Source organism: Raphanus sativus, chromosome 5 (assembly GCF_000801105.2).
Source record: "Raphanus sativus cultivar WK10039 chromosome 5, ASM80110v3, whole genome shotgun sequence".
Classification (NCBI taxonomy): domain Eukaryota; kingdom Viridiplantae; phylum Streptophyta; class Magnoliopsida; order Brassicales; family Brassicaceae; genus Raphanus; species Raphanus sativus.
The window spans coordinates 13,140,864-13,154,621 of record NC_079515.1 but is presented as its reverse complement, the minus strand read 5'-3'; the positions used below and the strand labels follow the sequence as shown (position 1 = coordinate 13,154,621).

Below are 13,758 nucleotides of genomic sequence, written 5' to 3'. Positions count from 1 at the left end.
TTTTATTCTCTTTGCTTTTTGATTTCATATACCCATCATGAATTTCTTCATTGTTCATCAACAACTTGTTTGCTTCCTACCAAAATTTATTCATTGGCTCGATAGGTAAAGATTCGAGTACGGCAAGTGCATCACCATAAGTCGGCTTTGTGTTATTACGCGAGCGCACAACTTCCAGCAATTGTCCACGAGATTCCTCCATCCGTTGAAATCGTCCATCAATATGAGCCTCAAAATTGGATCTTCTTGTATAAGCACGCCGTGTGACCTTCTACTCGTGTATAGAGAATGCCGACTTGCTTCTCTTGAAGAGTGAACAGGTGATCGCGAAATTGTTGGTTCCTCTTCATCAGATGCACTTAGATTAAGATTAACAGAAGGGTATGAGGTTTGCCATATTCATCTGTTCCACGTAGATGAATATCATCATTAGTTGTTTCTTCATTTTTCGTGTGCTGGAAATGAACGCCAAGCATGTATGGTGAATAATGACCATCTAGTTCTACATCATGCTCACCGTAGATTCGGTCAAGCAAATCTTTGAATGGAAGAGGATTGTTTTCCTGAAAAAAATTGATAAAAATAGAACATATTAATTAATAATTACAAATATTTATCAATTTATAGTTGCTAATGATAAATTATTTTTATATGATTATACAAAATATTAAAATTGTGAAACTACCGCGCATCGATCCTCCCACCATGATGGTAACATATTAATTTTTCCCGTTGTATGATCAATGTCTACTCCTGGATGAGTATGTTGTTGTATTGCCACAGCCTTCTTAAATAATCAATTCAGCATTTCATTTCCGGTTTCCACTTAATTGACTCCAGTTATTTCATGAAATTGTTTTTCAATTCTTTTTTTTGCCAGAATTTGATGGTAGTCTTCCGCTTCTAATTAAGTGATTATAAGTTCTAGCAGAATTCGAGTAATTTAGGCGTCCATTTATACTAAATCTTTTTTTGATAGAAATTTTATTAAATATTAAAGTTAGTGTAAATAATATAAATTTATTTTTAAAAATAACTTACATTGTTTGTTGGACCATCACCGCCTGTTCCTTCTACATGATATAACAATTTTTCATAGGCACTTTTAGAACTACTACCACGAGCTACCGATCCAGCACGAGCACGGTTTCTACTACCACTTGAACGTGTGTTTTGCGATCTGTTGTTCATCTATACTAGTAAAAAAATATGCCTTATGAAAATTTATATTATATATGTTAAATAATATAACATATTCATTTTGTTAACTAGTTTTCATTTTTCATAAAGTATGAATTTTCATTCATCACGTATAGTTAGCTATATATATTATATATTTTTGGCATCTTTAATTTCTTATATAAAATTTGATATTTTAGTAAAGATACACAATAACAAATTTATATAATGATTTGGGTATAGTTTTTAGTAGTAAACAAACATAATAACAAAAAGTTACAAATGGTTTACCGTTTAGTTTTTAATAACTAAAGATCTAAAATATATTTTTTATTGATTCTTTAACCACATGTAGTTTTAGTATATACAATATATACACAATTAATATAACCATGAATGCATAATCAAATATACATTTATATATATACAAATGTGATATACTTAACTGATATTCTAGTTAAATATAAATCATGTATATAAGAATTTAATTAATTATTTACACGAGCATATCTTTAAAATTTAGAAGTCTTGTTTTAGAATTGAACATATTTGAACAATTATACAGAAATTTTGTTTTTTTCGGTGGAATAAACTGGTAGAAAAGTGTAACACTTGGATTGTGATTTGTGAGTATTGTTTTTGTATGAGTGGTGTGAAGAGGAGAGAAGAATCCCCTACACATTATTTGCGAAGTAATTTGCCACATGTCCTCTCTACAATCGTTTTTACAAAAAAATGTGACATGTCTATTAAAATTGATGACATGTCATATGGTTAAATATGACATGGACAATTACTTTAATGCAGAATATATCGATTTGGATATATATTTTTGGGAAACGTTTTAGAATATGTCAGTAACTCATATATTACATTTAATCTTGATTTATATTTTTGGTAAACTTTTTATAATATGATAATAACTCATCAATCATCACTAGAATAAATATATTCAGATATGAAATTTTTAATTTCGAAATATTTCTTAATTTTACGTTTATAAATAAACAGTTTTTATTATCTAAATTTTTCAAAATTTTCTATATTTTTTTAAGAAATATAAAATTTTAATTGTAATATCATTAGTTTCTTTTAGATATCTAAAAAATTTTATAAATATTTTTTAGTTTTAGTTTTAGTTTTTGATAACTATACAAGTTTTATATGATTTTTAGTAATTTTGTACAAGTTGATATAATACATTTAACCAAAAGAAATAGATAATTTTTAATCTAATATTCTGATTTTAAATATATGCATATATATTCTTAAATATAATTTAAAATAAACAAAAATATTCTTTCTTAATTTTATGTTTAGTTAAATGATATTTATATTAATTATTGGTAAAAATAAAAAAATATAATATTAATAAATTGTATTTTTAAATATAATTTAAAAATTTATCACTGCACATAGTGCAGGAAAACACCTAGTGGGTTGATATTTATAAAACATTTAAATCTGTACTAATAAAAGTAGGCTTTTGAGATTCCAGGAAGCGTCCGCATGAGCGAAACAAACTTCTTCCGAAGGATGCAATGTGGCATTGTTACTAAAAAAAATAAAAACTAAAAATAAGTAAATATATCATGTAATAAATAGAAATATTACGTTAAATGTATATCTGAAAATATATAACAAAATAAATAATAAGTAAATATACAATAGAAAAATAGAAAAAATACATTAAACATTTATCGTAATATTATAATTTGATATAAAAGAAAATTATATGATATAAGAAAAAAATAAAAATAAGTAAGTATATAACATTAGAAATAGAAAAATTAAATTATACATCTATCCGAAAATGTATAGTAAATAAATAATAATTAAATATACAATATAAGAAATAAAAATATTATATTAAATATCTATTATAATCTATATTAATAAAAGTAGGCTTTTGATGTTCGAAAGAGCGTTCACATCATCAAAACAAACTTCTTCTGAAGTTCTGAAGGATGACACGTGGCATTAGTACTAAAAAAAGAAGTAAATATATAAAATACGGAAAACTAAATAATAAGTCAATACAATTTTAGAAATATAAATATTACATTAAACATCTAGCGTATTATTATCATTTGATATAAAAAAATATACTATAACATTAAATAAAAATATAACATTAAAAATCTATTATAATATTAGAATAAATAAATATAAAATTTGGAGCATCCAAACAAAACTAAAAAATAAAAAAATAAATATACAATATAAAGAAAAATAAATAATAATTAAATATACAATATAAGAAATAGAAATATTACATTAAACATCTTTCGTAATATTATCATTTGATATAAAAACAATAAATATAATAAATAAATATATAATATAAGAAATATAAATAAGTAAATATACAATATACGAAACAAAAAAATTAAACGAAACATCTATCTGAAATGCATAGTAAAATAAATTATAAATAAATATACACTATAATAAATAAAATATTTAATTAAAAACTATTATAATATTAGAATAGGTAAATATAAAATATAAGAAAAAAATCATAGGTGAATATACAATATAAGTAAATATATAGTAAAAGAAATAAAATTATAATAAATAAATATACAATATAAGAAAATAAAGAATAAGTAAATATAAAACATCTATCTGAAAAATATATATTAAAATAAATAATAAGTAAATATACAATACAAGAAATATACATATTACATTAGACGTTTATGGTAATATTACAATTTGATATAAAATCAAAACAATTAGAATAGGTAAATATACAATATTAGTAAAATAAATAATAAGTAAATATACAATATAAAAATGTAAAAATCGCATTAACATATATATAAAAATGTATAGTTTTACATTTTTATTATTTTCAAATATATTTATAAGTAAATATACAATATAAGAAAAACAAACATACAATATAAGAAATAGAAATACTACATTAAATATCTATCATAATATTATTATTTATATAAAATAAAAAATAGAATAACTAAATATATAATATATAAAATATAAAATAAGAAAATATACAATTAAGAAAATGAAATATTACATTAAAAATCAATTGTAAATAGAAACAGAAATATTACATTAAATATAGTAAAAGCCTCCTCTATATAGGAAAATATGTTTCACCAAGTTAACATGCAGATAGTGAAGAATTAACTTAGAGAAAGTGTTTCCCATATGACTTCATCACTCATAGTTTTTTCATCTCCAAACAAAAATGTCCTGCACATTCTGCAGGAAAATGTAAAAATGCGAAAAAACATATCCATAATTCAATCTTCCAGTTATATTGCAAATACAAAGAACATATAAACTATAGACTGCATTTTGAATAAAAATATATGGTTTCCAAACGAGTAAGATGGAGAGATTGGCGAGTGAAAATTTATGGATTTTTCACCACGCACATGATTGTTTTCAGTTTTCTCCTTTCAGTTCATTTTTTCGAAGAACAAAAAGGGAAACAAATATAATGAGTTATAACTTTTTGGAATGATGGCAAATAGTATTGAACAATAACTAAGAAATAAAGTCCAGATCTATCATAAACAAACACACCAGCCATAAACACACGCAAGCAATGGTAAGACACAACCAAATCTATCACAAACAACTGCAACAAAAAGGAGTCAGGAACATAACCAAATCTATCATAAACAAACACACCAGCCATACACATAGTCGCGATTAATATTACAAGTTAAAGAGTATACCATATTGATCTTCAAAAGCAACAAACAAGGGTGTTGCCATAAAATAATGAAAAGGATCTCACTCCCACAAACCAGAACTTTTAAAATTACAAAACAACATGATGCTAACAAAGAGCAAAGATGATAACCACAAAAGATGTCACAGATGGAGCACGCAGTGAAATCTACCACGAGAAATTATAGCACGAAACAGTTACAAGGATTTAAATATAAATATGCAAAAAAAAACAGAACCCAAAGATGATAAAAGCTTCTGTTTTAGACATCCTTAAACACACAAGGATCCAAATTTAATAGTTGTACACAAACTGAACTTAGTCAAAACTCAATATCAAAGAAACCAATCAACTGATTCAAATAATTATCCCAACTTTAGCAATATAAAAGAGAAGTCAAGATATCAATTACAAAAAAGAAAGAAATAAACTGATTGCCATGATTTGAGAAAGAACATGAACAAGGAACATGAACAAGCTGGAGAGCGAGAAAAAGGGTGAAGGAAAAGAGCAAACTATGCGCTTAAATCGCTTCTCTACACCAATATTTCTTTACTTTTAAGTCTCTAAATCAGTCAGAGAGACCCTTTTTTGATACAGCTTACAATTCAAAATTTGATTGTGTGAAATTTGAGATTTTTTCATGGAAAATTTCAAGAGGCAAACACATAAGAGAAGAATTTTTTTTTTTTTTGGAAAAAATAGTTTTTTCGAGTGATCGATAGAGGATGAGATTCCACGAAAAAGGTAGATGATGGCAAACTTAGTTACGATAATATTTTTTTACTTTTTGTGTGTGACTGTGTATAAAATTGAAGGACAATTTTGAAAATTTAACATTAGATTTATATTAAGGCTACAACTATTAGTTAGATGTTTCTTTGTTAAAAGTAATCGAAATTACATATTGTTAGAAACTAAACTAGAACAAACTTTTTTAAAAATATATATATTTTTATTTGTAAAATATTAAGACAAATTTAACATGATAAAAATATAAAAATTAATTTAATATTTATATAAAACGAATTAAAATATATTTAAATTATTTGTATATTTGTACGGGCGGGTTTAACCCTAGCATGTCATTCATCCAGATAAAAAAATTAACTAAAATAATCTTTGAGTAATAACAAAGAAATTAACTGTGTCATTTCTGATGTCATTCATCCAGATGCCTAGACATATGCACATGTGTCCTCGCGCAGCATTGTCTTGCTAGAAGAATTTGTTTCAGTGTAAATGACAATAATCATAAACCATGAATGACATACATGTGTGTTTATGCTAAAGAGGAGATTTCTTCTTTAATATTTATGATTTTATTCAAAAGATCGACTCATATCTCATGCTTTAAGGTAAAATCCAAAAAGATGTAACAAATTAGAAAAAGAGACCAAGTACTAAAACTGAATCACATAGTACACACATTCCTTTGTGCGAAAGAAAAGAAAAAAATACAAGAGAAAGAGACACCTTATCGGTTGCTATTAATAACAAAACCTTTTTTCCAACCTCTTACTTTCTATTTAAGGGAATATAAACTAAAATAGGAACTTATATTGTTCGCTTATGTATTTTAATTCATTTAAAACTATACTACGATTTATAAAGTCAAGACAAAATTATTTTTAATTAATGTTTATAAATCCAGAGATTTTTGAATTTGGGTATCTATATTTTACACTTAGTAGTAAATTCAAATCTATTGAAATAAAATTTATTAACAAATTCATATGACTAATACTTGATTTATGACTAATTATTTATTGGAATTAAATCTTGTAAACCATAAAACAAATAACACCATTTTCACATCTATTATATTATTTTTAATTAAGGTTAATAATCCAGAGATTTTATTTCGAATTTGAGTATTTATTTTTAAATTTAGTAGTCAATTCAAATATATTAACAAAACTGTATGACTAATACTTGATTTATGACTAATTCTTGATTTGGATTAAGTTTTATAAATTATAAAACAAATAACAAAATTTTCAAATCTATTGTTTTGTATATTGTGACAAAACTGTATGACTATTACTTGATTTATAAATCATAAACAAATAACAGATCCGTATGACTAATACTTGATTCATGAATAATTCTTGATCTGAATTAAATTTTGTAGATCATAAAACAAATAACACCATTTTCAAATCTATTTTATTGGTTTTAATTAATATTTACAAATCCGAAGAATTTATTTTGAGTATTAGTATTTATATTTTAAATGTAGTAGTCAATTCAAATCTATTGTAATCGAATTTATTAACAAATTCATATGACTCACTTGATTTATTTGATTTACGACTAATTCTTGATTTGAATTAGAATTTATAAATTATAAAACAAATAACACAATTTGAATTAAAATTTAAAATTATAGAACCAATGGCAATAATACATGATTTTAACTTAAACTTTTTAAAAATCATATATTGCATACCACCATGTCATCTGTATTTCCAAATCAATTAAAATTCATAAACCCATAAACCCACTGAATCTCTGATAATTCATTTCAAAATTGCTTCTAGAACACCACCATTGTGTCTCAATTTTTATCAATCACATTAGCAGAACTTCTCCAGATATGGAACAAAGAGCTTTTTAACTCGACATCTAATTTTCATTTAAAGTTCTAATTCTGGAGTCAGAAAACTAAAACAAAACTCTGAGTTATATCAATAAACTTTAGTAGAGATCAAATCTGTAATTCCAAACATTAGCAGAGCTCAAATCTTTAATTCCATACAAATATGATGTTCATATGCATAAGCGAGCGATATAGACGGACCAATCCACAAACATGATGGTAATCTCACGAGACATAATGGAGTTAGTGTTTGCTCTAAACAACATTTATGAAAACCACAGCATTCTCTTTGCGAATCCTCTAAACGCACATAGACATTGCGAGTGCACTTCGTCTTACGATCTAAGCACCGAAACATGGGTTTGAGAAACCCTAGCTACTGGAGGAAACCCTATCTCCAAAACCAATATACCAAAACAAAAGATGAAGATGAATAATCCATTTCTTTCATATTCCCTCTGAATCTTTCTTACGAGAAAACAGCCACGCAGAGTTTGAGAATCTCTAACTCTCTTTGGAGACTGTCGTAGGCGCCTTCTCCAAGAAACTTCAAGAATTCTTCGTTTGACTGCTGCATCTTTTCAATCGGAATTGGTTGCGGTTGCTGGGAGAGATGTGTTTGTGCGGCAAGGTTTGGGGTACGCGGAGAAGCTGAAGAAGAGTGGGTGGAGAGGAGATGTGGAGGTGATGTCTTGTTCAACTGGTTTCACAAGCTTGTATAAGTAACGTAAAGAACACGAACACAAGTCTGTAATAACACAACTCAAACCACTTCTTATTAATCTCTTGAGGAAACTTCTCAAAACCTCAAGCTCTCAAACAATATAAATCTCGCACACATATATCATCTCATGATATCTCTATTTATATATCTCTAGTAATCCTAATCTTATTAGTACTCATAAATAGATATCTCCTAAATCTATTTAACACTTATCTTCTCAACTTGATAAGGATTAGGATTACTTCCTCCTTAAGCTTCTCTCAAGCTTATCTTCTCAACATGATGGAGGAGGAAGATGAAGATCATTGCTTTCATCTCTAGAGCCCTAGTTCTGAAAATGCTCCCAGATTCATGAACAAGTTTGTCGAGTTTATTACAGGTTGAAGAGATGTTTCTTGACTTCAGGTCAAGTGAATAATCCTCCGTTCATAGAATGTTTAACTTGGTTATGCAAGTATGTTTATGAAATAAAATGCATCAGTTTACTGATCAATGAATGAATGATTGTTCAAAACATGAGAAATTAGACAAATCCTCGTGACGTTAGATAAAATATTCGGATGTCATATGTTGGAAACTCGCAAAAGAACTTTGACATATTGAAGGTATATTCGTAATTTGGTACCACCAGTAGGATCTCTTGGTGTGCAATACCTTTTTAAAAATGGTTCTGAAAAGCTAACCTTGCCATTAGTATATGTCCAGAAGAAACAGAGATCAAGCAGAGGAATTAACAAGCAAAGTGGCTGAAGTACAAGCAAATTGAAGCATGATTATTGGTGCGAGAGAGGGTTTATGTTTTTATGCATTTAGGAACTTTGCGTTAAGCTGCCGTTTTAGTATTTTACAGATGTAATAGCCTATTCCTCGGAATACTTTATGAAAATTCAGCACTGTATATAATATAAGTTTATCAGATTCCTGACCATATGTCTTCAACACATATATCTTCTTCTCTCTTCTTATTCTTAACACTCAGAAAATTCCTTTCTGTCTCCACTCAGTAAGTTTATCAGATTCCTGACCATATGAGACTTGTAGTCCAATTGTAATTGCCATAAAAAAGTCAGTAACACACTTTCGTCTCAACTCTCGAATATATAGACACATACATGATGGTTACCTAACAAAGTATTACACCCAAATTGTCATCAAACAATTCAATAGTTCGCAGATTTTGTTGTGTAAGGAATGAACTTTATAAAATCATATGTTTTCATTAAAGAAAAGCTTTTGACTTTATCATAGAAATTTTTGATTGGAAGAGAAGTGAAAGTAGCGAGTTACCTTTTTAAAAAACTCATCATAATGATTTCCTGCTTATTATCTTCGACGTGCTTCATATTAAATAATCTACGATGTCAAATTTAACTTTTGACATGAGATCACTACAGAAAATAATATGGTGGAAAAAAAGGTACTTTCAACTGGGGAAGAAGTTCGTCCTAGACTGTAAAAAGTGGAAAAAAGTTGTGGTCCAATTGAAGATAGCTTATTGGGTCATAGTGGGCTCGGAAGGCCACAGCCCGTTATCCTTCCACCGTCAAGAGCGGGAGGTGGACGCTGCTCTATGAAACCAGCCTCACACAGTCTCCTCCGCTCTAAGAGTGTTCAAACCACAAGCCTTCGCTAGAGTCCAACCACTCAACTCCTGACTTGGAATGGGCAGGCCAGTAGATAGCCACATCCGAACCCAGCCCAAAGAGATCGGCCCAATGTCCCATCAACTCGTAGTCTCCACTTGGATTATAAGCCAGCGTTACCAAACTCGACGTGCAGTAATTGGGTGCTAAACTTATATATACAACAAGCACACATCTGTTTTCTCCGATGTGGGACTGTGCTTAGCTAAAATAAAAACATCTAACTCTCTAAAACAAGCTTTGTTCTTCGTTTTGAGCTTTTCCTTCAATCAATCTGTTCATCCTTCGATTTGATTTTCTAAATCGTTTGATATGTTTTATTCATCTCTTTTGTTCATTCTTATTCTTCGTGGTTTATAGTCTGATGGTTATTGAGGTTTTGTTTTTTTTTGAAGATAAAGTCAGAGTTGATGTTCTGGAATTAATTATCTGTGATGGTTAGAGATGTCAAATGGGCGGGATAAAAATGGGCGGCCCGTGTCCAAATTGATATGGTCTAAAATGGGCAGGTCCATTTTGGTCCATAACTAAATTTTTGTCCACATGGACAAACCCAATTATATCATGGACAATACTGGACTTAACCATTTGGACAATGGGCGGCCCAAAAATCTAAAATGTATAGGTTTAGCAAATTGGGAAAAACTCAATATTTTTTCGACATTTTCCTGAAGCCTAAAAGTTTGATTTATAATTGTTTATGTGTGATTTTTGTTATGGAAAACATAATTTCTGCCAAAACTGAAAAACATAATTTCCCGCCAAAGCCGGAAAAAAATATAGTTGTCTGCCAAAACCGGAAAAGTGTAATTTCAGCCAAAACCGAAAAATACAATTTTCCGCTAAAATCGAAAAATCAAATTTTCCGCCAAAACCAAAAGACCAAATTTTCCGCCATAACCAAAAAAATACAATTTCCCGCCAAAACCGGAAAAATCAATTTCTACCAAAACCGAAAAACCCAATTTCCCACCAAAACTGAATAATTCAATTTTCCGCCAAAACCGGAAAAACGCAATTTCCTGCCAAAACCAGAAGAAAAAACGTAATTTTTCGTTAAAACTGGAAACACAATTTTCCGCAAAAATCAGAAAACAATATTTCCCGTAAAACCAGAAAACACACAATTTCTGCCAAAACCGAAAACATAATTTCTCGCAAAAATTGGAAAACACAATTTTCCGCCAAGACCGGAAAATACAATTTCTCGCAAAAACCGGAAAAACGCAATTTTTTGCCAAAATAGAAAACGCAATTTATCTTTTGTGAACTTGTGTGTTTTTATGAAGTCTAGAACATAAAGTTTAGAACTTGTATGAATTTTACTTTTTAAAACTGAAAAATTGTGTTGTTTACATTAAGTGGTCGTATAGGACCATGGACAGCCCAACAAATGTAATAAATCATGGTCTTATTTGGTTTTGGTCTCATTTGGACATGGTTCTATTTGGGCTTCGACCAAATATGTCTAGCAAAAAAATAAAGCCCATTCGGACACGCCCAAACCCGCCCGGCCCGCCCAATTGACATCTATAGTGATGGTGATTCATTTCGACATTTTCGAATGTAGATAGCTCTGAGCAGAATCTTGATTGTGTGGTGCTCGTTGCTAAGCAATTTCTTTCTCCATCCATGTTCTTGTGAAGGTTCTGCAGTTACTGGTTATTGCTATAAAGGAAATGACTGTTGATAAAGACTTCTTCTGCCTTCTGTCACACTGGTCTCTTCCTCTCGCTACTGAATTTTTAAGACTGAGGAACAGTTTCTGTGAGTCTTCTACTGGATTTTCATGAAAGTATTACTTCACCATGACAGGGGGAAGTTCTACTAGCTCTCAACTAGGAGGACCAACGCAACCATTTGGCTAATCTTGTATTATCTCCAGTAGAGATATAGTTGCTGCTTTATATATTATTCTATGACTAGCTCTCAACTAACCATAACACCAAACTTTTTTTAAAACAAAACATTTGCTTTCCACCACTTTCATGAGTCCACTTCATAACATTCTCAAACATAGGAAACCAAATATACTCCAGTCGTTAATGTACTTTGAGGTTCCTGATTATGAAGCTGCCATAGCTAAACCATAGTGGTTATTGCTATACCACCAAGAAGAAGAGTAACGAATAAAGGGAACTGTGTTGTTAGGTTGTAAAAGCTTGTTCCAATTTTGGTTTGTTTAGTTGAAGATGAAAAGCAAAATGAGCATTCATGAAAACGTTTCTTTTTCAAGTGTCTTAGGATTCCTAAAGTTCAGAGATCGTTCTTGGTTGCTTACCATAAAAGAGATTGATAATGGAGTTTGCAGAGAGGAGATATGTATAGCGAGAACATCAAATGGAAAAGGAATATTTTATTGACAGTTATAATGTCGTAACAAACATATTTGAGACCTGAGATACATACTAAACAGAGATACTAGACATTGATGAACATAAACTACATACTGAGCAAAGATTCTAACACCTAATGAACAGAATCAACATACTAATTACGTTAATGTTGTAATGAGACATGAGAATGTACAAATTAAACAGAGATACTAAAAGTCAATAACCAGAAACTACAGTCTACATACTAAACTTTAATATAAACAGTCTAAAACCGAGATACTAAAAGTTAATCAACAGAAACTACAGTCTACATACTAATCAGATACCAAAGTTAAACAGAGATACTATCAACAGACCCTATAGTCTACATACCAATCAGATACTAAACGTTAACAGAAACTACAGTCTAAACAGAGATGCTAAACCTTAATCAACTAGAAACTACAACCCTAAACAAAGAAACTAAAACACTAATGAACAGAAACTAAATTGTAGTCGGAAATAGCCTTCAACCTCAAGACTTTGTTCAGAGTTCTCTTGAACTGTTGGGCCTTTATGGGGAAAAACCTCAACTTCAGAGGCTTCTTGTCTGCAACAGCAAGAGCATCCTTAGTTGGTTTCTTCTTGAAACTTGTTCGTCTGACTCTCAACTTCAACAGCTTCAATAGAAACGAGCTTCTTGTCTTGTCCACCGTTTTCTTCTCCTCTTCTTCAACTTCAGGACGAGGCAAAAACGGATGAAACAACAACTCACAAGCGCTTCCTCTGTCCTCAGGGTCACTTGAGAAGCACGTTTGGATAAAAGCCTTTGCATCCGAAGGTAAAGACTCAGGTATGTACGGAGCTTCACCACAGATGAGAAGAGTGGCGATATCATCTAGTTCAATGCCTTCCCACGGAATCACACCCGTGTACATCTCCCGCACCAAACATCCCAAAGACCACAAATCTAGAGACTTGTTGGCCACGCCATCACGGACAGACTCAGGCGGCATGTAGATCGGAGTCCCCACCCACGGAAAATCAGTTTCCCAGAAGAGAGGAGCCTCTCCTACCTCCAACGAGTTGCCAAAATCAGAAATCTTGATCTCGTACGATGATGAATCTTGTCTCGAAGAACAAGAAGGGAAGACAAGCAAGTTATCTGGTTTGAGGTCACAATGAACATAACCATGTCCGTGAATCGAGACCAAACCTTCGAGAATCATCCGGGTGAAATCTTTAATCAACGGCTCCGGCAACTTTCTGTCGGGGCAACGGTTCATGAAAGCGTTTAAACTACCTTCGGAGGCGTACTCGAGTTGAAGCTTGTGGACTTTGTTGCCGTAACTGCTTAGACCTTGTTGTAGAGAGTCTCCGAGACACGTAACGATCCTTGGAGATCCCCTGAGTTTGAGAAGAATCTCTAACTCTCTTCGGAGACTGTCGTAGTCTGCGTCGTAAGAGTTCTTGACGGCGGAGAGAAAAGAAGATCCGTCGTCGGGATTAGTGTAGCGGACTAGGTTTACGTAACCGTAGGCGCCTTCTCCAAGAAACTTGACGAATTCTTCGTTTGACTGCTGCAT

General features: G+C 30.5%; 1 protein-coding gene across 1 annotated transcript; it reads right to left on the bottom strand.

Annotated features, from left to right (window-relative positions):
• Positions 1-12,663: 12,663 nt before the first annotated feature.
• LOC108858249 (mitogen-activated protein kinase kinase kinase 20-like) lies at positions 12,664-13,758 on the bottom strand. Its single transcript, XM_018632200.1, has one exon. The coding sequence runs from the start codon at positions 13,756-13,758 to the stop codon at positions 12,664-12,666; it is 1,095 nt and encodes a 364-aa protein (XP_018487702.1).